Source organism: Lycium ferocissimum, chromosome 4, assembly GCF_029784015.1.
Source record: "Lycium ferocissimum isolate CSIRO_LF1 chromosome 4, AGI_CSIRO_Lferr_CH_V1, whole genome shotgun sequence".
Taxonomy (NCBI): domain Eukaryota; kingdom Viridiplantae; phylum Streptophyta; class Magnoliopsida; order Solanales; family Solanaceae; genus Lycium; species Lycium ferocissimum.
In genome coordinates this window covers 33704128-33730326 of record NC_081345.1, presented here as the reverse complement: position 1 = coordinate 33730326, position 26199 = coordinate 33704128, and the positions used below count along the sequence as shown (strand labels likewise).

General features: G+C 33.4%; 2 protein-coding genes across 2 annotated transcripts; one reads left to right on the top strand and one right to left on the bottom strand.

The window, feature by feature from the left end:
* Window positions 1-18368: 18368 nt before the first annotated feature.
* Window positions 18369-19352, bottom strand: LOC132054620 (uncharacterized). Its single transcript, XM_059446594.1, has 3 exons — window positions 19265-19352; window positions 19013-19182; window positions 18369-18922 (listed from the first exon to the last, which is right to left on the bottom strand). Exons 1-3 carry the CDS (start codon window positions 19275-19277, stop codon window positions 18452-18454), a joined length of 654 nt encoding a protein of 217 aa, XP_059302577.1. The 5' UTR covers window positions 19278-19352; the 3' UTR covers window positions 18369-18451.
* Window positions 19353-21499: 2147 nt separating this feature from the next.
* LOC132052430 (transcription factor MYB1R1-like) lies at window positions 21500-24080 on the top strand. The gene is made up of 3 exons (XM_059443958.1): window positions 21500-21896; window positions 22548-22756; window positions 23453-24080. Exons 1-3 carry the CDS (start codon window positions 21605-21607, stop codon window positions 23864-23866), a joined length of 915 nt encoding a protein of 304 aa, XP_059299941.1. The 5' UTR covers window positions 21500-21604; the 3' UTR covers window positions 23867-24080.
* The last annotated feature ends 2119 nt before the right edge of the window (window positions 24081-26199 follow it).

Genomic DNA, 26199 nt, shown 5'->3' with positions numbered 1-26199 from the left:
CTAGAAAGTTTGAGAAAATGAAGGGCTCGCCGGCCACCTCCTTATATATATGTATAGACATGTGATGAATAAGGCAAGACTTATTCATCTTTTCCAACTCTAGAAACTTAGGGAGAAATGGAGAAAAGAAAAGAAAGAAAGAGAAAGAAGAACGGCCATGGCCGGCCGAACCAAGGACCATGAGGAAGTGATCAAGAGAAATAATTTTGTTCTAGCTTTTCAACTCATCGGGAAGGCCCTCTACAACATGGAGTAATGTGAGCAAGAAAACATTCACCCTCACAAGACATGTCCTAGCCGAGAAAGAAGAAGGCAAAGTGGATGGAAGAAGGTGAGACAGCTTCTTTACATGTTTGGTAGGTGTTTATACATGTTGTGATATGTAAAATGAATGAAGTTCATGAAGTTATGGGGTTGTGTTGTGTGGCCGTGTATATGTAGTATGGTATGGAAGTGATGAACTAATTTATTTAGCATGTTGGATTGTTGTATTATGAATGGTGTGCATGTTGTAATGTGAAGGAACGGATAGAATTCATGAAAATGGGTGTTGGTATGTTGGCCGAATGGGCTTTGTGAAGGAAGAATGAATCAAATTTATTTAGTGTTTTTGGCTATTGTTGTTGAGAATTATATGGTGAGAATGAAAGTTTAATGACTTATGTTGAAGTTGTAATATCGTGTGGAAATGTCGTTTGGGGAGCCAATGTGATTTTAATATGGCTTCTTGTCTTGATGAAAATATTGTTGCTAACGTATGGAATTGGTTGTAGTGTGTGAATTCGGAAGAAAGAAATGTATTGTTGTCCCTATGGAAATGGGTGGTTTCGGGTTCCATGGCATAGTGTCGGGATTGTCTTGAATATTTTGTGGATTGTTCGGAATGTTCTTAAATCTTGTTTTGGATGGTCGTTGGTTTGGTTGTTGTTGAATTGGCCGAGTTGAATTCTCGGGGATGTTGGATTCATAGAGAACCCAAATTTCGTGGATAAAGTGATGGCTTGGAATTGAGTTCTTCAATGCTTATGGCTAATGTTGGATGTCCAATGACCTTATGGGAGATTGTGAGAAGCCGAGACGTAAGTTTGGATTAGCTTGATAGGCGGCTACAAGGACGTAAAGCTTACCTTTCTTTCTTTGGCATGTCTTAGTGTAAATAGGCCATGATATGATCCCCGAGGTAATTCTACTCCTCCGATCCGAGCATGTTCATGATCCTTATTTTGATATCCGTATTCGTAATGTAGTTAAATTATGGTCCTTACGCTTTTGTATGACTAAATATGAATGTGTATAGAAAGACTTTGCTGGTCCGTAACTACGAATGTCCGTAACTTTCGTAGATGGAACCGGATGGCCTTGAAACCTTCGTAGGAAGTTTTGTAATGTGTAATGACCTTAAACCTCCACAAAGCGGGCTCGCATCGGTTTGATGATTTTCCGTGGGCCCGCAAGATATTCTTTGTATAGTTCTAACAACTTGTTAAAAAGAACTTAATACGACCGTTATTCCGACACTCGAGTATGCTTACTTAGTTATCGTTAAGTCGTATGAGGATTCTTATACATATGATTCCGATACATAACTATGATGACCAAAGTTTTATTTGACAAGTCCCAAGTGACCTCCGAAAGAAATTGGATTTAACTATGACTATTGGCTTGACTTTTGAATGATAGTCCGGTTTGATTGTTCTATGGAATCTGTGTATAGGTACGAAATGAGAATCTGTATGTATATGATTTTGGTACGTAACTATGATTAATAAAGTTTTAGTTGATATGCTTCCGAATAATATCCGGAAGAGATTTGATACGACTAATGCTATTGGCTTGTAAATTAAAGTCCGTACAAATGTTGTGAATGCATATAGATCCCACGATTCTCGCTCGTGCATATTATTGTTACTTCCTTCGCCGAGTCCGGCCGGTTACTATCGTGCGCACAATTCGAAGTATGATGAGCTTCCTAAGTATGATGAGCGTACGATATATGATATGATACGAAGTATGATGAGTTACGAAATATGATGTGATCTCGATTTATGATGTGTGACGGAGATACGGAGATCCGAAAACTTCCGAAGTATGATGAGTTGTGGCGCCCGGCGCAGGGGCGACCACGTTCCATCCGCCGGGTACTATGGACCGCATAGGGTATATGATATGATAATGTGATGATCCGATAATATAATGAATGCATAATAAATATAATATGATGACTCGTTTAATCCGATGATATGATAATATGATGGTTTAATGTGATGATATGTGTATTTTGAAATATGATACGTTGGTTTCGGAGCGGTGGTGGGGCAAACCCAGTGGCGGGGCACATTCCGCACCGGTTTGGCGAATCCCACATTGGTTTATATGGTTTAGGCGAATCTATTAATGATTACTATGATATGTTCTATTTTTATATACATATGAACAAATGTTTTTCAAACGAAAGCTAAGTTTCGAGCATTCGATTATTATATCCGTCTTACGTACCTCCCACTATTTGTATTACGGATACATGTACTTCGATATTCGACTATTATGCACTTTTTACGTACTCCTCATTTCGGTTATGATCTCGTTTCCGAGAGTACATATTCCGTACCGATCCCCTTTCTTCGGGTCGCGTTTCATGCCGCGGTACACCCGTACGACTAGAAGGGGATTGGCGAGCTCCACTTCCTCCGAAGGCCGCCGAGTCGAGTTTGTTTGTGTTATGGAGTCAAGTTAGAGACTTTGCGTACTCCAGTCGCGTGTGTGAGCGGCTCTATAAGCCGTTGTATTGTTATACATGATATTGGGATTTTGTACGGTTGCAAGTTTTGTTTGATTTGAAAAAGATATAAAGTATGTTTGTTTTTCGGCATTTATGGATCCGGTTAATATTTTTTACGAGTATTATGGGCCTAAGTAAGGGTCGTGGTGCCCATCACACCCTATCGGATTAAGGGTGTGACATGAACACCGAATGTTTGTTTTTCAATATCCGAATGTGCATAATGTATTTATTTAAACATAATAAATATACAATTCAAATTAAAAAGTAACTAAATAGTAGAAAATAAATACAAATTTAATAAAAAAAAAATATTTTTGATTAAAAACAAATGAAACATTTATGTTTTGGAGATGTGTACGTGGTGGGTGGTGAGTGGGGGTGAAGGGGTGAGTGGGTAGTTGGGTTGAGAGGTGGAAGGTAGTGGGGGTGGGGTTGGTGGGAAGTGGGCGTGGGGTTGGTGGTGGGAGGTGGGGGTAGTGGGGAGTGGGGGTGGGTGGTGTGGGGTAGGGGTTGATTGGGATAGTGGGGTTGGTGGTGGGGTTGGTGGTGGGTTGGGGGGGATTGGGGTTGGGCGTGGCGGAGAGGGGGTGGTGGAGAGTGGGGGTTGGAGTAGTAGGTGCGTGGGTAGTGGGGTGGGGTTGAGGTGGATGGGTGGGGTTGGAGTGGAGAGTGCGTGGGGGTAGGGTTGAGGTGGAGGGTTGGGGTTGGGGTTGGAGCTGGTGATAAAAAAGTTTCATACAAAAATACCTCTTAATGATATTAAAGGCTTGAGATTTTAATGATTAAAGACATTCGGGCCGATAAGTCTTTAGATCTTAATGTAGAAACAAACGCAATCTCAATTGATTCAGACCTCCAATAAGTGCAAACAAATGAGGCCTTTAGTTCAATAATTCTACTACTTCATCAATAATTACATGTAATACATAATGGATATGTCTTATACTCCATTTAAGGTTTTGGTTGATAATTCCCTTTAATAAATCTGTGGATTGAATTTATATTTTATTTGAAGATACCTAATCTAACTACAAAGCAAAGACTTCTCGATGTTTATTAATCTGAAGTACGGGTCAAAACAATAATTATCATATCAAATTGTTTCTTACACATTGAAATATTTTTCTGTATCAATGGCAGGGTCAAAGCAAGATGGAGACAAGATAGACACCTCTATCTCCAATGATCCAGATGAGATGTGAACCCCATCATCAGCTTTTCTTTATAATTTATTGTCTGGACGTCATTAAAATGAAAAAAAAATAAAAAAAATATTACCATTGTCCCCCCAATTATGCAAGGAACTGAATATCCCTAGGCTAACTAGAGTGTTTAATCTTATCATAAAAAATAAAAAAATCTCTCTTGAATTTACCTCTCTCTTTGGCCTAGTATTTTAAACTAGTCACAACCTTAAAGAATTTGAAATACAGGATATAGAATCAAAAAAAAAAAAAAAAAAAAAAAAAAGGGTTCTTCGCTTCCTTATGAGACGATGAAACTTGTTAAATTAATGATATTACAAATATATATTTCGATTCACAGTTTATTAACAAAAAAATATATATTTCGTAACATAGATTTTACTTTACCATATAGATGAAAATAATTATTGAAATATTTTTATGAACTTTTGCCAAGTGGTTCGTATCATTTTTTTTTTTGCTACATAGTTTCTTTTTCACTAGACCCTCGTGCCTACAATTTTAAAGTCGCGTTGTATGACCTAATTCAGTTTTAAAGGATTAACTTCTTAATTTTTGTTTAGTTTTAAAAGTAGTAATTTATAAAATAAAAATATAATGGAGTATTAGAAACATGTGCGACTCATTAACCACCGACTTTAAATGAAAAAAATAATTCAAAGAAGTATTAAAAGTATTTTATTTTTTTCTCATCCCATGTTAACTACCTTTGGTAGGTGCGACTAAATCAGGATTCGCGCCGAAAAGTTACACAATGGGGGCAAAGCGCTCTCTAATAAATGTAACTTTGTACTTAACAGAACTCAAACCCAAGACTTCTAATTAAGAATGAAAGAATACTTATAACTTCACCACAATCCTTGTAATTCCTCTTTTAAATGTTTATGGTATAGCCAGAGGTGTATCTATGACAAAAAGTTCTTGTGAGTTTATTTGAATCAATTTCTTTGAACTCGAGTATATATATATATATATATATATATGTAAAATGTTTACATATGATAGGACGTATCAAATTTATTTTAAATTATTGATTTAAATTTTAAATTTATCTCAAATTATTTGTAGCTACGTCAAACAAGATGAAAGAGATGGAGCATTTGACAAAGGCAATGAACCTGTTTCAATTCCCTTTTTACGTTTGTTCTCTCTCATCTCTCCTCGTTTGAAAATACATTGTATTTATCTGGCACACCATGAAAATAATAGTCAACTTGAAAAAGATTCTGCTATTTGCGTGATTAGATAAAAGGTTTTATGTATATGATATGTCTAACGCAATTTCATCTGTCACATTCAAGGAAGATTATTTTTTGCTTGTAAATTGTCGTAGTCAAATCCAAAAATATATATACAATCCTTTGAAATGTAATTAGCGAATAGTTTTGGAGTTAGGAGAACAAAAATTAAGTTTTTTAATCTTGAATTAGGTGTGGAAGTTGTTGTGTAGCTATTAATAAATAATGCCCAGATACTCCATCTCTTTCATCATCAAATGTAGAGAAGAAGCTATCTTTCTAAAGTAACAAAAATGTCCATGTAAATTTTATTAATTTACGCCTATAATATGCCAATTTCTAACCCCATATATACTAAATTTAAAGAAGAATAATCGTCATCAGACATCTCACCCTCTCATCAAAATATATGGTATAGGCAAGTGCACAAATAGTCGCTTGGAAGACCACTATTCTTCTTAAATGATGAGAAATCACGCACCGTTAGAAATTGCTAAACATTAAAAAAAAATGTTTAAAAAAATTCAGCTATGTCTTAAATAGTAGTCTTCCAAATGGTTATTCCGTTCAGGCTCGATCCAAAACCTTTAATTTAAAGATGAAATGATCTCATCTATGCTATCACATTTTTTATGATAAAATCATTTAAGCAAAAAAAAAAAAAAAAAAAAAAAAAAAAGGTCATGTAACAAACATGATTAGGTAATGAAAGGTACTTACATGGGATAATAATGCGAGGGCACTGGGTATCCATAAAGATTGAAAGGTACTTACATTACAGATAAAATAGGTAATGAATTAGCGTGGCCCTATCAAGAAATTTAACATCATTATCTTGAATCAAATAATTGAGGAAGGAACACAGCTAGCCACCCATAGTTGTGTTGTAAAGATTTCAACGTCTGTTATTTACAATTGGAAGGTACCTAACTAATTAAATACCGGACTTAATTAAATAAGTTTAATTAGACAAGTTTGTCAGCTAATCAATCACTAAGCATTTCTTTTTTCACGTGATTCTTTGTTTATTTACTTAATTTTACCCTCCACTTGCACCAAAAATTTTGATTATTTAAGTTGACGGTACAACATTGGTTTTAGTGCATGGAACCAAATCACGTTAGCATTGATCCAAGTTTAATGTATTAATTATTATCTTAACTAAAGTCAATTTTTATCTTCAGAAAAGATAATGTTATCGCTTTGGTAAACAGTAGGTGGTCCTGTTTAATTAACTTGCTTCTTTGACCATTTTTAAACTATTCCATTCACCGACTAATCAGAAAACTTTGCCGGAAAGTAAAGAAGCTAAAGAAATTAATTATTAATTAGTCTCTAATATGTAAAGAGCACTGTTTGGGTAAGCAAGTTAAGTATATAACCGACTTGAATGAATAGTATTTTTGGTCCCTCAATTATTGATGACTTCTAATTTTAATCCTTATAATACATACATTTGACATTCAGTTAATTAAAATGTTTGTTTTTGGTCCTTTTACGTAGAAAATATATTGTATTTAGACTAAGTCAAACCTCTCTATAATGGCGGTTGTCAAGAAAATTTATGCTAGCTTTATAGTGAGGTCTTGTTATGTGTGTATCGACATTTGATCTTAGATCTCGTTGAGATATAAACAAAAGTACGCAAACAATTATTTTTATGTTATAGTTGTACCATACCAATAAAGAATTAAAATCCAAAAAAAAAATTCATTTAAAATTAAATGAGAATTTAAATATTTCAAGTTTGACGTAAGAATTGTAGGTTGTTTCATAAATTACAGTCTCTTAGTGATAATATAACACTTAAAATTGATGAAAAATTTTGTCCAAACATTCAACAAAAGGGAAATTAAAAGCTTTTCCTTGAAGGCGGTCTAATAACTTAGCAATTGACTCTTCTATCTCACCTCAAGTAACAGTTGACTCTTAACAATAGCTTTTTATTTTTATAAATAATATATTATTACACAATATTTGAGTATGACTGTTATAAAGAGGTAATTTTACAAAGAGTGTACCGTTATAATGAATGTCATTGTTGTTATAGGTAGAATGATGTTATAAAGAAGTAAAATATAACATGAAAAATCGGTTCCAGAGAAATACCGTTATAGTAAAATCTTAGTTATAACGAATGACAATTATAGAAAGGTTTGACTGTATTTTTAGAAGTATATTATCCTGATCTCCACTCTCATTCTTTTTTGGTCCCTTTATTTCTCTCGTAGTACAATTATTTCTTAACAACAACATTAGGATGGACTTGGGGCTTTTGAATTGCAATTAAGCGACGAATTGTGTAGATATAACTTTACATTATTAATGTAAAAATAGTAATTCATGTTAAAATTATAAGCTCTCGAACAAAACTGGGAATGATTGGATTGAAATTGTCAGGACACAAAATTTGACAATTTTAAAATTCTAGCATAGGAATTCTCTTTAAATGATAAAGTCGACAAGATATAATCTACACACAATGAGAAATAATCAGAATTATATTATCCAAAGAAAAACTGTATCTCATTAATCAATAAATACATATGGGGTGAAAATCATTTTCACAATGAGAAATAATCAGAATTATATTATAAGAAAAACTGTATCTCATTAATCAATAAATACATATGGGATGAAAATGATTTTCACCCCCAACTTTGCTTTAAAATCAAACTCCCCCCTCAACTTTGAACAATAGTCATTCTCCCCCCTTTATCCTAATAGACTTTTTAAAATTCCTATTTTACCCTTACATTATCAACTTGTCTTCTTTTCTTTTACTTCTTTAAAATCATGATTTTTTTTAATCTCTTTAATCTATGTAACAAATTTCTCATTAAAAATAAATATTATTTTCGAGACGGAAAAGGAAAAGTGATAAATACTAGTTAAGTATATAAGTTAATGCCGTTTGATAATGAAATAAATGAGAATAAATAAATAATTTTTTTAAATAATGATTAAAACTCTGATATCTACTTATAAAAGTAAAAATAACAGGTAATAATAACTTTATAAAAAAATATTTTAATGCAGGTAATACAAAATAATTAATAAAATAGAGTTATATTCCATAACAAATTCCTAAAAGATTATCTATTTATATTATAAATGAATTTTAAATTATAATTTAAAATATTCCATTAATGACAATAGAGAATAAGAGAGAAGTGAAACTTAAATATACATATAAATATATATGTAAAAATAACATGCACTATATATATACACACACACACATGCATGTACATACATAATATACTTAATCCATGTAATATTAAAATATCAAGCATAAAAAGTAACATTAGATTTTGTGATAAATTTATAAAAGGATTATTCCACTTATAATATGAATTTAAATAAAAATCTATACATACCTAGGTTAAAGAGTAAATTTTATAGGATATAAAAAGATATTACATGGATGGAGGATTATAAATGTCAAGGGTAAAATAGATATTGCATAGCATAAAGTGCGGAGAATGTCTATTGTTCCTAGTTGATGGGCGAGTTTGATTTTTAATGCAAAGTTGGGGGTGAAAATCATTTTCACCCATGCATATGATGTGTCTTTGTATACACTCTTTATTTAATCGTAATTGATATAATTAGTGCCAAGTTGATTAATACAGTGTCAGTCATTCTTTTTTAATTGTCGCAATAAAAGTCTAACAAATGGAGAGATTACTAAATATAAATAAATATACAAAAACTAAATTTAAACCCATATGCAAAACTAAATTTAAACCTATAAAATTTAAATCATGCCTCCGCTCGTAAACTTTTATGCGTAGATTTTCATTATCTTCTCCTGATGGTGACTGCAATTTGTGTCCCAACAAATGCTATCTGACAAAATATAAATATAAATGATCTTAATTAGAAGTAATTTATTTTCCCAAACAAAATTCTGACAATACAAGCAACGACAAAGTCAAACTTCAGTTCAACTATCTTGGCCAATGCAATTAATATCAAAGCGAAAAGAGAAAGACAGTATACATTGATAATTCTTTAAATTTGTCAGTAAATTTTATTTAAATATTTGAATTATTATTTATTCCAATAGAACACATGAGAAAGTATTCTTATTTGATCTATTGCATGTATTTTCAAGCACATATTACGTAAATAAGTTAACCATATAAAGTATATTATTTTCATTAATTATACGCATTAACCTCAATTATAACAGAATTTTGCGACTTATTGAGGCTAATGTGTATAACTAAAAGATATTACATATTTTAAGTGATAATTTATCTACGTAATGGACGCTTGAGAATACACACAAAAAAAATTTAAATTTTGAACTGAAAGTGTTTATAGGAATACTTTATCGTATGTTTAGGTGCTTAATCGAAACGAGCCGTAATATGAATGCATAAATGAAATTTATTGACAAATTTAAAGTATTATCGTTTGTGCATTTGCTACTCTCATCACCCATAGATAGTGATAGATTTAAGGTGTAAGGATGAAATATTTGGTGCATGCGAAGACGAATCTAACATTTCTAGAATATGAGTAGACTACTTAAAAAAATAGTAAGTGAGAATTGTTCCTCGATTCTTGTCTTTTTAAGTAAATAACTCAACATTCAACCAAGTGCATCATTTAGCCTTTTTGAACCATGAGTCTTTGCTAATTAATATTATACCAATTTTAAAAAATATATATATAAATATCTAATTTTATCGAGAGACCATAAATTCATGGCCCGTAATTTACCTGTAAATTCACCTGTGAGTGGATTAGTCTGTCATTGATTTTTCTTTAACTACTTATTACTACTGCTTACTTCTTCCATTCCATGAATGCGGTCAAACTTCAAAGTAGAGAATCAAATTACTTAACTTTCAGTATTAATTCGTACTTATAGTTTTAATTGTTTAAAATAAAATTATTGCATATTCAAAACTACACGAAAAATATTATAAATCAAATAATTAATAGCTCAATATAACTAATGATATATAAGAAAATCAAAATAGTAATAGTACCACAAAAAATGAAACTGAGAAAAAGTTAAATAGCTATTTTTATAATTAAAAGCTCTCAAAAAATATCTGAAAATTGAATAAAAAACTGTTTGAATCATGAATAATATTATTGTCATAAAAGAAACACTATATTAACTTATGTTATGAGAGGTTAATATTATTAAGAATATTTCTACTATATGGTTTACCCATGTTTCGTCGTTAGTCACTCTTTAAAAAAAAAAAGAGGTGGGCCCCAATCTTCTTTAATAGTAGAAAAATTGTAAAAAAAATAAATAAAAAAAATTAAGGTGGGGCCCAATCTTCTATAATACTAGGAATGAAAAAAAAAATTTAAGATGGGGCCCGCTCTTCTATAATAGTAGAGATTAAAAAAAATCAAGGCGGCGTCCGCGTGGGAAATTAGGAGACAACTGCAAAAAAAAAATAAAAAAAAAAAAAATATATATATATATATAAGATGGGATTCACGTGAAGAAATAGGAGACAATTGCTAGGAAAAAAATTAAGGTGGGCTCCACGTGAAAAAGTAGGAGACAATTGCAATAAAAAAAAAGGATATTTAAATAATGATAATAAGTTTAGAAAATAGTAAAGATACACTTAGAGAAAATGTAAAGAAGAGAAGTTCGGGAAAAAAGAAATAACGATTTAAATTGAACACAAAAACTGCTAAAGAAGTCATAAAATCAAAAGATTTAAAACTTATACCATACGTCTAACTCCAATAATGAGGAATAACATCAAGAAGGCGAAATATAAACGGTCTTCTATAATAGTAAATTTAAAAAATAAAAAAAAGGTGGGGCCCACTCTTCTATAATAGTAGAAAATTTTTCTTAAAAAAAAATTAAGTTGGGCCCCACTTTTCTATAATAGTATAAATTAAAAAAAAAAAAATTAAGGTGGGGCCCACTCTTCCATAATAATAGAGATTAAAAAAAATAAGGTGGGATCCACGTGCAGAATTAGGAGATAATTGTAAAAAAATAAAATTAAGGTGGGATCCACGCGAAGAAGAAAAAATTAGACTATTTAAATAATGATAATAAGTTCAGAAAATAGTAAAGGTACTCCTAGAGAAATACAGAAAAAAAGAAATAACGATTTAAATTGAACACAAAAACCGCTAAAGAAGTCATAAAATCAAAAGATTTCAAACTTATACCTTTGGGTATAAGTTTAGACATATATGTCTCACACAAATAATGAGGAATAACATCGAGAAGACGAAATATAAACGGTTAAGAAATGTATACACATATTTTCTTAAAATGATTAAGTTGGTCTATACTTAAAAATTTAAGACTACAATAGATGGTGACACATGAAAGCGCTTTTCAGTGTTGTTGATTAGAAAGAGATGATGGCATGAAACTCGGTAGGAGAAAGTGTATTTCAAATCTTTCAATTGGAGAACTAAATAAGGAAATTCATATATGGGAGAAGCGGATTAAGCAAAATAATTTGTTGATATTTTCAATTAATTGAATTATAATACTTTCTGCAATAAAAATTTCATAATTATATTACTAAAAGGTACTCTCTCTGTCCTAATTTATGTGACATAATTTGACTAGACACGAAGTTTAAAAAAGAAATGAAAGATCTTTTAAACTTGTGGTCTAAAACAAGTCATAGATATTTGTGTAAATTTAAATCATTTTATTTAAATCGAGTTAAATGATTTCTAAACATAAAAAAATATCATCCTTTTTTAGAGAGTCTACAAAAAAGGTGCACTATTTTTTTTCCTCCAACTCATGTAAAAAAAAATAATAATAAAAAAAACATGGACCCCATATTAAAAAATAAGCAATATCAAAAAAAAATAATATGGACCCCATATTAAAAAATCAAGCAATATTCATGTAATTCTCAAAGTATCCCCTATTAAGTCAATAATGGTACATTCATTCAGTTGGATTTCTATACCACGCACTACATTTGCAGCATTTTTGAATGACTGTCCAAAAAAAGTGGCCCCTTTGTTGGTAGATCAAAGTATTCACTTTCTCTTATTGCGTTATTTTTCTAACTGTTTTATTGGATATTCCATCTTTTATTTTTAGAAATTTATGGATAACATGTGTTACATCTTCTGATGTCTGCTTAATACAAAACTCCTTCCTTCCCAAAAAAAAATTGATGGAGGTAGTTTCGTTGTCCACCTCCAACTCATATAAAAAATAAAATAAAATAAAAAGGTGGGGATCCACATGTGTGTTGCAGGTCCTACCAAAACTTTCGCCACATTTTTTAGGCTCATTGTCACTTATGCCCTTATTTTGTGTTGTTGTTTAATTTTTGTCCCTAAAAAAAAAAAAAAATCTGGGGTATAAATTTATATTTATGCATCATAATATCTCACAAGTTATGTTCCGCACCATTAAAAATTATGGCCACTAGGCATAAAATTTAGGAAAAATAACAGCCTATGTCTATTTGGAAAAAATATTTACCTGAAATGACTCATATTTTTAATATTAACCAAAATAAACCTTTTATACATTATTATACACTTTTATATAAGATCGATACATTATTTACAGTAAGTGTACAATGTTGTATATTGTGTGTATAAACACTATTATAAAAAAAATTGGCTATACAGATGTAAATTAAAATTATAACTATGTGGATATAATATTTTATGCTAGAATGTGTATTATTGCAATTATTCCTAAAATTAATTGCTAAAGGCAAAAATTAAATACCAGCCCATTTGAAGGACAATTCGTGCAATTTCTTCCATTTTTTTAGTTTTTAATTGGGAAAATACCTTAAACCACCCCCCCCCACCCCAACCCCCAATGTATAGCCAGATTAATTATGACGCACCCAACCTTTGCGGGCGACCTATTACCCCCCCAGTCTTAATTTTTCAGTATTTTAGTGACCTTTTAGCGCTGATTTTTAGTGACCCCCAATTTTTTAACTTACCCCCTTAAACATAAACAAAATTCATTTCCACTCCCCTCTCTCTCTCTCATCGATTTTCACAGCATTTGCACTGTTTACCTTGAGAATTTTCAATCGATCTTTCACCACATACATTAATTCGTGTAATACTTAGTGATTTCTAGGGTCGTTTTTGCATTCTCAAGTTTGGTGAAGTTTGTTTTGCTGAAGAAGGCTATCATTCGTGATTTTACAGTTTTAGATTTTTTCGTTTTGTGTATTTTGTAGTGTATTTCTTTACTGATATAGTTTGCTTGTTAGGGTTTTGACACATTTAATTATTTGCTTGCATTCTAGGGTTTTGAATCGGGTGTTTGTTAATGTAGGTTTTTTTTAGTAGAATGAGGTAAATGAATGAGTAACTTTTGCTGCTGATTTTGTTAAAAATCATATGTTTCCCTTTGATGTTGCTTGTTGGTGAGAAGTTTTGTTGCTTTGTAATTTAAGGATTTTGTTAAGTATTGTTACTTTGTAACTTTCGTGTATGGTCACGATTTTATTTATGTTACGTTGAAATGGTTTTATGGTGGGGTATTTGATTTAAGTAGTGGTGTGCAAGATATGAGGGTGGTAATTGTACGTAATTCTTAGATGTTGATGTTGATAGGTTGTCATATTTTGAGCTTAGGGACTACATAAAGGAATTAGGATATAGTCCAAGTTATGGTTTTAAGGTGAAACCCCCTAATGTCTTGTAGATGTACTTACTGACAAGGATATTTTTGACCTTTTCCTAAGTTTGAAAGATGGGGACATTGTGGAGATTTATGTCTGCCACATGGTAGATGAACCGTAGGATGTGCCTCATTGCCTTTGGAATATATTGTTCCCAACAACCAAACAAAAAGTGATGCTTTTAATGAAGTTAGTGAGGGTATCCAATGTGAACCAAATGTTTATCAAAGCAACCCTAATGAGAACCCAGCCACTGAAAATACACCACTTGAAACTGCAGCAACTACTACTTCACCCTCTCAATTTCCCACTAATTCTTCAACCCCACAAACAGAAGCTGCTGAAAATTCACCCAAACAAACTGAACCTGAAGATGGTGAAAATACAAAGCAAGTAAGTAATGACCGTGTTGACTCTCAATCAAAAGATTCTGATGTTGAATCAGATGTTGAATCTGATGTAGAATCAGACCATGTGACAGTATTTGATGGTCCAGATGGTGATGACGGATCTGATGTACATGAGGAAGTTAGAACATTTAGGGGGGTGAAAGGAGGAACATAAGAGAAGCACGAGAAGAGAGAAAAAGGGGCAACCTAACATTGATGATGTTCCTTTCGGTGAAGTTGAACAAGACATAGGATTTGATGAAACAGAACCTAATGAAAGAGGTTTGGAAGGAAAGGTAGGTGGTGATGAACCTTTTTTTACTTTAGTTCTGATGCATATAGTTGTACATCGGAGGGATGATCTTGAGGAGGTAACATTGAAACCTAGAAGGAAAGTAAATACATAAGGTTTGACCTACATGTAAGAAGGTAGTATGGCGACTTGGTATGATTTTTCAGAATGTTAATGAGTTTCGAGATGCTGTGACTAGATATTCACTTCAGAAGCATATTCAGTTAGATAAGTTTATCAATGAGCCTTCAAGGGTGAGGGTTACATGTAGGGATGGTTGTCCTTGGTTAATTTATGCTAAACTGGACAATTCAACCAAGAATTTTCAAATCAAAACATACTATCCTAAACATAGATGTGTTCAAACAACAAGGAACTACATGTGCAATTCTAAGTACCTAGCCAGCCACTACAAAGATAGAATTCGAACAACCAAACATCGAATTCCAAACTCCAAGAGGCAATTAGGAAGGAAGTTGGTGTACATGTTGGCGGTGTCCACTGTTAGAGAGCTAGATTTAAGGTTTTGCTAGAGATCATGGGTGATCAAGAAAAAGAGTTTGGAAGAATACTTGATTACAGAGATAAAGTGTTGAAAACAAATCCGGAAGTACTTGTGTGGTGAAAGTGTCTCTACGAATTTCTGTGAAGATGGTAGGCCTTGCTTCTTAGGTTTCTACATCTGTTTTGATACCTTGAAAAGGTCATTTTTGAGTGGTTGTAGAAGATGCATTGGGTTAGATGCTTTTGTTTCTTAAAGGGTTGTAGCAAGGGTCAAGCTACTATTCTTGTGGCTAAGGATGGCAACAACCAAATGTTGCCAATTGCTTGAGGTTGTTGTGGAGTATGAGAACAAAACCACATGGACTTGGTTTTTGAAAATATTGATTGAAGACTTGAACTTAGGCGATGGGGACTAGTTACACGATCATTTCGGATATGCGAAGGTACTAAACTGTTGATTTTATATTGTTTATGTTGTTACACTTTACTGATTTTATATGCAGAAGGTACTAAACTGTTCATTTTCAAAGGCTTCTTGCCACTATAAAAGAGCTCCTACCAGAAGTGGAGCAAAGGCAATGTGCTAGACATCCGTCTTAAACCGGTCAAAAGATTGGGGAGGCCTTGAAAGGAGGCTGATTTTTTGAAAATGTGCTAGAAGCACATTTGAGGCAGATTTGAGGAGAAATTTGGACAAATTAAAGCTGCTTGGTGGTGAGAAGATTGTTGAGGATTTACTCTACTACAAGGAACACACTTTTTGTAAGGTATACTTTAATACTGAAACTAAGCGTGACATCATTGACAATAATATGGCTGAGAGCTTTAATGCTTGGATCTTGCCTGCAAGACACAAGACCATCATAACCATGCTAGAAGATATTAGGATGAAGGTAATGAATAGGATAAGCGTGATGAGGTCTTTTGCAAACACTTGGGTCACGAGAATATCTCCAATGGCATTAAGGACATTAGAACAAAATATGGGGAAGTCAATGAACTGTAATATTATGTTTAATGGTAAGCATGGGTTTGAGATTCTTGATGGTCCATATCAAAGACACTTCGTTGATATTGTCAATGAGAAATGTAGTTGTAGGTCATGGCAGCTCAAAGTAATACCATGTCCACATGCCATTTGTGCCATGTTGTACAAGAAGTATGAACCTATTGAATATGTCCATGATTACTATAGCAAGAAGAACTGGTTCAAAACCTATTGTCACTACATTCAACCAATGACAAATATGGCAATGTGGCCTAGGTCTGCTAATCCTGCTATTGCACCACCAATCATTAGAAAAATGCCAGGTAGGCACTCAAAAGCAAGAAGGAAAGAGGCCAGTGAAGCAAAGAAATCTGGAAAAATGCCAAGAACAGTGCTCGATGACTTGCGACCAATGTGGAGGTAAAAACTACAATAAAGAGAGGGTCGAAGGGTATGTCCTTCCTACCATTTTCTTGACTTTGCAGACGCACTATTGAATTTTTATGACTTTGCATTTTACTTGTAGAGGGGAACATACGGGTCGCTTTTCTGTCGCTTCTCGCCCGCATCTTGCTTCTCAAACATATTTGATGCTTCTCGCATCGCCTCTCAAACTAATGATACTCTCAAACCTTTGTCGCTTCTCGACCAATGCCTCTTCTCAAATAATCTGCCTGAAATAAGCTTCAAACAATGTCCCAAGGCGAGGGGACGCCAAGAAAAGCACACGTGGTACACGAAACTCCTCAAGACCAAGGGGTAGGCCAAGAAAAGATTCTAATGTGCACAGTGCTCCTCCAAGACCAAGGGGAAGGCTAAGAAAAGAACCGCATTCTTTACTCCAAAGCCTAGAGGAAGGCCAAGAAAAGAAACAGAGGCTGTTGCTAGTCCTTCCCCTGCTGTTCTCAAAAGAGTTGATTCTGAGGGTCTCCCTTCTTACCCAAATAAAAGATCTAAAACAGTTGGTATCGGAGTCTTTGTTGATGAAAGTGGTTATACATCCCTGAATGTAAGTTTAATATTTTCGTTACAATGGCATTGGTGTGTGAAATTGTGAAGTGACTAATTTTCAAATTTGTTTATTGCAGCATGGCATGCCTACTAGTAGAGTCTTTGAATTTTGGTGGTAAACATCAAGCAAGTCGGCTATAAGATCTCTTGAAGTCACGGGAGACCTTGGTCACAAGGCACGGCGAGGGATGAGGTACAAAGGCAAACCTTGCTACTCAAGAAGCATGCTTGATGAAATTAGAAGGACAAACTCAACAAGGCCACTGGCAATGAGCAAAGAAAGAGGCTATGGAAGTGATGACCATTATTTAGATTACTAGAATTAAGTTGTTTTTGGATATTAAACACTTTGTATGAATTTGGCGAGTTTGGAAGACTTGAATTAGCGATTCAATGACTTAATGTTTTACGCTTAATTAAGTGTTAGAATGACTTATTAATCATACTTGTTTGTGTCATTGTTTGTGCTCGTTAGCGTGGTACTGTGATTTGGGCAGTGTGTACATTGAGCACTAAAGTTAAATGTGCAGTGTGTGTACTGTGCCATGTGTGTACATATAAATGTGGGCAGATTTCTGTGGCGGCTTGAATTCAGGTACATTGACTGAAATGAATTCAGTCATGCATTGGACGATTCAATTCAATGTAATTGAATTCATGTACATTGACTGGTAGTTGGGAAGGCTAATGAGAATTGTAACCATTCAATATCATCACCTATAAATAGCCTATTGTTGTCCATTTCAACTCATCCCTACACCATTCCTTCTCATTCAAACAACAAATTTCATAGCAAAATGCCTCACAGGTGAAGATGAGGCGATTTACTTCGAGAAGAAACTAACCAAATCATACGTTGACAACGATGACTTTGTAAGTGTTATTTTGCAAACTTATTTCAATTGATGTGTTTACTTATTCATAATGCCTCATGTATTTTGTGCAGATCCTACCTTCTAACATACAAGATTTTCTTCCAAACACAACTACACAAGCTGTTGTTTCTACGAGCGGCGTGAATACAATATGATGTATAAGGTTGGCGCGCATACCCGCCTACGCAAGGGTGGAAGGATTTCATTGATGCAAACCTTCTAAAGGGAGGGACACGTCTTATGCTTTAATGGTTGTGAACATAATGAGAAAGTAACCTTCTTTGTTAATATCAAGAGGGAAGTTATCGAAATAGATTAGATTTCTCCCTATTATGTAAAGTTTATGAATTATCATCAATGAAATCTATATCTATGAACTTTATCTTTATCTATGGTTTTTCTTCTCAAGTTGAATGAAGACAACTTTTTAGTTGAACATCCATGACAAGAAACTTCTTCAACTTACATACATAAAGTGAATAACAATCACTTAAACATCCTTCAACATACAAACATGTAATCCTACTATGGCAATCGACATTGGTAATGCTTGTTCAAAAACACCCAATAAACCAAATAACAACACCAAAGAAACAAAAAAAACAAAAACTTGATAATAGTAATGCATCTACCCCTCTTCTCTTGTTCAAGTTTCATCACTTTCATCTCTTCTTCAAGCTTTGACACTTTCATCTCTTCTTCAACCTTTAACACTTTCATCTCTTCATTTGTAGTGATATTCTCATTACCGATGGCCATTTCACTATTGTCATTACCAATATCTCCATCAATGCAAGAAGACTCTCCTTCTTCCATTTCATTTGTCAAACCAACTTCTTCCGCCATTTTCTTCTTCAATTCCACTGTTTGTTCTTCCATTTTCTTCTTCAATTCCACTGCTTGCTCTTCCATTTTCTTAATCAATTTGTGAATAACAAACTTAGACCTTTCATCAATAGGATCATCCCTCCATTCAAAGAACTTACATTTCTTAGCCTATAAAATAAATTCAACTCATGTTAGGCACACTGTAATGTGTGGCAGAAATAAGGCACGCAACATAAAAAAATATATTTATAATCGTACCCCATAGAATGGGCATGTCCAAAATCTTCTTCCGGGATTATTGGGAGACCAAGAAATCTGCATTTTTAATAATACTCCATGCTGGCATCGCACTTGACGCTTCATCTTTGGATCGTCATTTTGAGTACAAAGATTGTTCAACTCCGATTTGAGCTCTTTCATTAAGAACCCTAGAAAAAAAAATTAAGTGAAAGATATAACATATAAATAAAAGATGAGAATAATAATGAGTTTGGAGAAAATATTACTTACCACTAGAATGCATGGCACAGATTTCAATTTTTTTTTTCTTCAAGCTTTGGCAAAAATGGAGTCAAGATTAGAAAATGAAGAAGAAAGAAGAGAAAATAAAGGGGGAAGGGGGTGGGGGGGGGGGGGGGGTTTGTCCCATTATATTTTATACACATGGCAAAAAATAACAGGTCAAATGCCCCCTCATGCGCTGCTTGGTCGTGTAGTCACGCACAGTGCCAGAGCAGCGCTAAAAGGTCACTAAAATACTGAAAAATTAAGACTGGGGGGGTAATAGGTCTCCCGCAAAGGTTGGGTGCATCATAATTAATCTGGCTATACGTTCGGGGCGTTTTAATGTATTTTCCCTTTTTAATTTGTAATAGACAAATTCCCTTTTTTAAAACTAAACTATATAAAAGCATGAGTTGAAGAAGTGGATCGTCGATCAAGGGCAATTTGGTCAAAGCACTTGCCATTGAATAATTTTATTAGTTAAAAGTAGAATTTTATTGTAGCTTAGTATTAAATATATTAGTACTTTTCCTATTTTGCCCCTGCTCATAAAAATTGCATCAGAACAGATGATGTCATTTCAAGTGGCAGGTATTAATTATGTTTTTGGCCACGTGTCACTTTTACACTCCTTTTACTTTTCACTGTTTTATCATGGTCACATAATTCCACTTAATAAACAAATAACATTTGTGTATAAGCCTTTTCTGGAAGCATTATGTTGAGTCACTCTAAGAGTAGAATCAACAGCTCACCTCACCTTTTAGGAACCAAATGAGGAATCACACGTAGACGGACCTGAGCATTCTCCTGCTCTACGGAGCCCTCTGGAGCTAGAGTTAGGGCTCACCATCTTCCTTTTGATTGGCTTATATCTTTGAATCCGATCTTTCGCTATTCCCACAGTCCCTTAGTCCCGTACCGGCTGTCGGTCTATCTCATATTCGCAGAAGAAGGAACTTGCTTAACTTGTCAAAGCCTCTTCAATCATTGAATCATTGTTCAGCGCTTCCTCTCGCATGCCTCTGTGGTCAATGGGAGCAGCAAAAGATCAAACCCCACCCGTACCGCACTTTGGGTACAAGATCGGAAATTCCATTCTCTTTTTTACCATCTAAAATCAAAGAAAAGAAAGAAGGGCGAGATAAACAAATAAAGAGCTAACTTTCTTTATTACTATGTAAGATTAGAAGATGCAAAATGAATCGGCGCTATGCATCGATAGTGCAAATTCACGTATGTTTATTAGCAGTATAAAATATATATATATATATATATATATATATATATATATATATATATATATATATATATATATATATACTATTACTATCCAATATATAAATCTTTATAATTAATTGTACATAACTATATACACATAGATACACTATATAATTCAAAGTGTTGGGGCCGTGGGCAGCACGAGCATATGCGGTCTGGTATATTTTAGTCGATATGTATACGTTCTAATTTTTTGCAGAAAAGTTCGACTCCATATAAATTTTCTGTATTATCTGGATAGGCCCTAGGCATCACAACCTAGGTCCTCATCCACATATGAAATGCGCCAACATTAGTTGGTTGAGAATTCCAATAAAATCATATACTCACCTCCACACCGAAGATTCGGATTAACCGTCAATTCGTCAACACGTGTTCGTCTCAAACTCCGATATTATTCAAGTTACTCCTAGCCGCATGAGGAAAAAATAATCTAATCCGTCCCTTTATTTTCTTAGTTTGACCAGAATATGAATTTTAAAAAGTTGATTTCTTTGTACAAAACTCGTGATCTTAGTTAAAGGGAAGTTACACCTTTGGTTATTCGATAAAAAATAGTATTAATCTTCACTAATTAATATATATGATACTCCTTCCAGTTCAAAAGAGAGTAATTGAGGTTTTAGACTTAGGCACATAGACACTTACTTCTAAAAATTAAAAGGTATATTAACTAAATAATTTAAAAAAAATTCGTCAGTAAAAAAGGTATATTTGCATTATTTTGTAACGACAGAAGTATATTTACATTACATATCTGCTGTAAATCACAAAATTGAGAGGCATATTTACACTTTTTCCCTTAATAGTTTAGCTCTACAAATTAGTCACATTGACTCTCGCGAAGCGAAACTTACAAGTAAAAGTGTATGAGGGAGTAAGTAGTACGAGTATACTATAACTTAATTTAATTTAATTTTTTATATATAATAAGTGGTAGCATCACACCTGTCTATATATTTCCAAATCTCTATACACTCTCTGTTCCGCTTTATTCGCTTAGGTATACGGCTTCCATTCACAAAGTATACGTTTTAGTCATCACCAATTGATTGTTGGAGAAGGATGTCTAGCGCATGTAGCGACAAGTCATCATCGTCGTCGATGACCGGCGGTTTAGGAGGAGGGGAAAAGGAAATCATGTTGTTTGGTGTGAGAGTTAAAGTTGATCCTATGAGGAAAAGCGTCAGTCTCAACAATCTGTCACAGTACGAGGAACCAAATACTAACAACAACAACAATAGCAACAATGGTGGTGATAATATCAACGAGTCTTCTAAAGTGGTTGATGAAGGTTATGCTTCTGCAGATGATGCTGTTCAACACCAGTCCAACAGTGCTCGTGAGCGTAAGCGAGGTCAGATCTCTGATCTTTGTTGCTATTAATATTTTTCCTAGAATAATCCCTTTGTTTTATGATCGTCTTCATTTTACAACTGTAACATGTTTTTTTTTTCTTGATTTGATTCAATTATTTCTGTCAGTTATTAGTCAATTAATGTAGGAGTATTATGTAAATGTTTTTTTTTAAAAGAATAATCGCATGTTTTTATGATCATATTTATTTTACAACCATAGGATGTCTTTTTCCTCCTTTGATTCAGTTGTTTTTCTCTGTTAGTAGTCAATTAATGCCTCATCCAGTCAAGTTTTTATTAGATTCATCGATCATTTTCTCTGTTATGCACAAAGTTTTTGAGTTATACTCTTCTATCCTAATTTGTTAAGTACAGAGTCAAATATTATTGTTAACCATAAAAATTTGTGATTTATCTTATTTAAATTCTGTTTTAAAAATGATTCCAGAAGATGATGGCTGGATTCATAGAAAAAAATTAGATCCTGTAAAAAAGAGTTTATTTTTCCCCTGTCGTAGGAGTTGGAGATTGTTTTTCAATTCTCTACGGGAGTTCCAGGACCATAAAGTAGGGTTTTCATCCATTCTGCTAAGGTTTGGATCCCTGAAAATTGATGTTTGATGAAACTTTGTTGATTTGGTTTGTATTAGGAGTTCCATGGACGGAGGAAGAGCACAAGTTATTCCTTTTAGGATTGCAGAAAGTGGGAAAAGGAGACTGGAGAGGAATCTCTAGAAACTTCGTAAAGACTCGCACACCGACGCAAGTTGCTAGTCATGCTCAGAAGTATTTCCTCCGCCGAAGCAACCTCAACCGTCGTCGTCGCCGATCCAGCCTCTTTGATATCACCACTGATTTGGTACGTTATCGCATTATGTTGCTGTTGTTACTCTTCTTCTGTATGTTATGTACTGATTTCCCTATTCGTTGTCATGTTTCCATCATTTTCATATTTAAATTGCGCTACTTGAGCCGAGGGTTCATCGGAAATAACCTCTCTATCTTCGTGAGGTAAGGGTAAAGTTTGCTTACACTCTACCCTCCCAAGACCCCGCCGGTGGGATTACTCTTGTTATGTTGTGTTGTTGTTGTAACTATATTTTTCTCTCTTTTTACCCTGTACTAGTGAAGATTAAACTTGATTTAGGTGGTAAGCAATTGTGTATAGAGTGTTTTGCATAAAATAGAGGAACTGATATCGTAATTGAGATAGAAAGTTGTAGATGGTCTAATTTTTGTACTTCGATCATATCACTCTCTTTAGACAGAGGGAGTATTATTTTGCAATTTTATAGTTTTTTGGTTTTTTGAATTGATATTAGTGCTGGGTTTTTGCTGTTATTGTTGTTGTTTTCCTGTTGTGTCTTTTTTCTAAAAAGATTCTTTCTTGGTGTCAAGTTATTTGTCTTATACAGTTATACTTGTGTTTTTGAAAAAGATAAATTTTGAAGTCTGATGAACACTAGCTGAAATCTGTGGAAATGCCACTTTAATACTTGGTGATGAGATTTGTTTTTTAGGCCAATTTCTAAGATTCTCTTTCTATGACAAACAGGTATCAGTAATGCCAATAGAAGATGGGGAAAATAAGCAAGAAATCCCAGTTCTAGCACCAGCAACATTACCTACTGCAGAAACTACCAAAACCAATGCATTTCCGGTGGCACCAGCTGTTGGTCCTATCATGTTACCAGCACAGATTGATAAGTCAAGAGAGAGTCCAACTCTGTTTCAACGAGATCAAGGGAATTCATCGATGCTGGTTCGTCCTGTTCCTATGTTTTCAATGCCCAATCCATCAACAATGATCGACCTTAACGCGAACCAGAACTCAACAATTGAGCCATCGTCTTTGTCACTGAGATTATCCTTGTCACTAGATCAAGGACAAGCATCATCTACTAGACACCCGGCATTTAAAGTGATGTCAAGCTTCAGCAATGGAGAAAGCATCATCAGAGTGGCATGAGATCAAAGCATCTCTGAAAAAATGAAAGCAATATGGAAACCAAAAAAAATAGGACGAGTGAGTAAGGGTTCATAATTATAATTTATATGTTCAGGAAATGTTTATTTAAGGAGATATCCATGTGATTAATTGACTAGACTTCTGGTCCTGATTTGTACAGACCAGAAATATGTCATGCCTTGTGGTACTGTTTAATGCTAATCTTATTTAACTACATTCTTCCTTGTTTATGTCTGGTTAGGGGGGTTAAAACAAGAACATTGAATAACATCACCCCTGCTAATATCTAATATCAGTGGGTGGTATTTTCCATTACCATGAGTTCATAAAGCAACATACTAAATGAGGCCACAGTTGAATGCAATTTACTTTTCCATTGAAAAGCACAATCAATATTTATGGTAGATCTTTGATGAACAGTGATAATAGGGGAGAGTGGTCCTATAGGTATCTGTGGGTGATTGGATTACCATGTGATAACGTTATCCAAAATCCCGAATGGGTTAGAGTGTCGTGCATGTGTTGGGTTGCAATTATATTTCTCATCTGTTTTCTTGATTGGGAATGTATGGATTACAAGAACGGTGGAAATGTTGCTCTAATTGGTTGGTTCTTTGCCCTCTGGTTTGGATTCTGACTTCAGTAGAGCTTTACTCACAAGCTAGTACTCCCTCTGTTCATTTTTATTTATCTAGTATTTTAAAAATAAATTCACTTTTATTTGTCACTTTTAGCATATTATGAGAAGATAATTTATTTTTTTCTGTTTTATCCGTAGTATTAATTACTCACTTCAAATCATTTTTCAAATTCAATAAAAATATGCATAAATTAATATGGGTATATTAATAAATTATATACTCCATTTATTATTTGTTAAAGAGGGTGAAAAGTATAAAGTGAACAAGTAAGAGTTAGCGGAGGGGGTATATGCTTCTTTTTTTTTCATGATCACCAGCTGGCTTCCTTTTACTCTTTTATTATATAGGGGTGCCAATAGTTTTGCGAAAACGGGATGGAATCGATGGAGTCGAATCTTATAGGACTTGATTATTAGATTCTTTTTAATGAAATGATAGATTTTTATATAATTTTATAATCGTGTTGAATAATTAGGATAAATTTGAAATTTACAAAAGAAAACAAATAGATATCAAAGTGAATAGATTATTAGGCTCTTCTTAATAAATTGTACGAGTAGTAGGTTTCTATAATAATTTGTTATCGTGCCGAATAATTAGGATAGATTGATTGACTTTATACAAGAAATGGAAAAATACCAAACAGAACCTAATAAATTTATATATAAAATATACTTTTATATATATAGAGTACAATTTAAATATCAGAGTACAGCTTAAATATAACAAGACATTTATTATTGGCCTTCGCTTTGCAGCAAACTAAATAGAAACGACTACAATTAACTCCCGAACCTACCTATTGAAACTAAATTGGTCTAGACTTTTCAATAACAAAACAATCTACCAACCAACGTATGTTTTCTTCTCTTTTTTCCCCTCTTGTATCTGAGAGATATTTGAGTCAAATATCAAATCTATATTTTCCCCACAATTTTAGTAATACGTTTTTTTCTTTCTTTTCAGATTCGATGCATTTTGAACGACAAATTTCCTATTAGCAACTCAATTATCGTTTCAAGGATATAACAATATCTGTGTTTGGTAAAGAATGAGTTAGAAATGCATAACTACTTGTATTATTGCAACTTCTGTCTTAGAACTCAAAATCTTACTTGAACATTGTATGTATATAAGTTCCTGTAGTAAAAATTGTACTCAACGAACACATCATACTCTCATTTATTCTTTATTTGTTATATTAAAGGTTATTACTTTACATAACAATGATACGTTCTAATAATAGTACGATTCTTATGTGATGTTTTGAAAATAAAGTATCAAAAATTAATCGTATCGTGTCATATCAATAGAAAAAATAAATGGTGATAACTGACACTATTAATTCTGGAAAATCTAATCTTAATAAGACACAGTATAATAACCGAAAAATCGATTTAGAATAAATTTTCTAAAATAACCAATCCAATCGACCTATTGACACCCCTAAACGCCTGTAGAATTGAACATAAGTTAAAAATACAATGTTAATTCTTTATTTGTACTTTTTGTCACGAGTGGAAACATCAGTACTAGTAAGTCGGTAATGCTGCCTATGCGTGTTCCTAAAACTGATCAATTATTGGCCGTTAATAATGAAAAGTGAATAGGTCAAACTTGAAAAACTGTGCTAGGCATAAACTAATACATACTTAAATTATTAGATAAACTAAAAAATAGTCTCCAGATTAA

Bases quoted from the DNA above. Each gene is read 5' to 3' on its own strand.
- LOC132052430 (XM_059443958.1), top strand. From the start codon at position 21,605: ATGTCTAGCGCATGTAGCGACAAGTCATCATCGTCGTCGATGACCGGC. The intron at 21,897-22,547 runs GTCAGATCTCTG...GGTTTGTATTAG, and splicing joins TGCTCGTGAGCGTAAGCGAG to GAGTTCCATGGACGGAGGAA. The intron at 22,757-23,452 runs GTACGTTATCGC...TATGACAAACAG, and splicing joins TTGATATCACCACTGATTTG to GTATCAGTAATGCCAATAGA.
- LOC132054620 (XM_059446594.1), bottom strand. The intron at 18,923-19,012 runs GTACGATTATAA...TTTATTTTATAG, and splicing joins GGACATGCCCATTCTATGGG to GCTAAGAAATGTAAGTTCTT.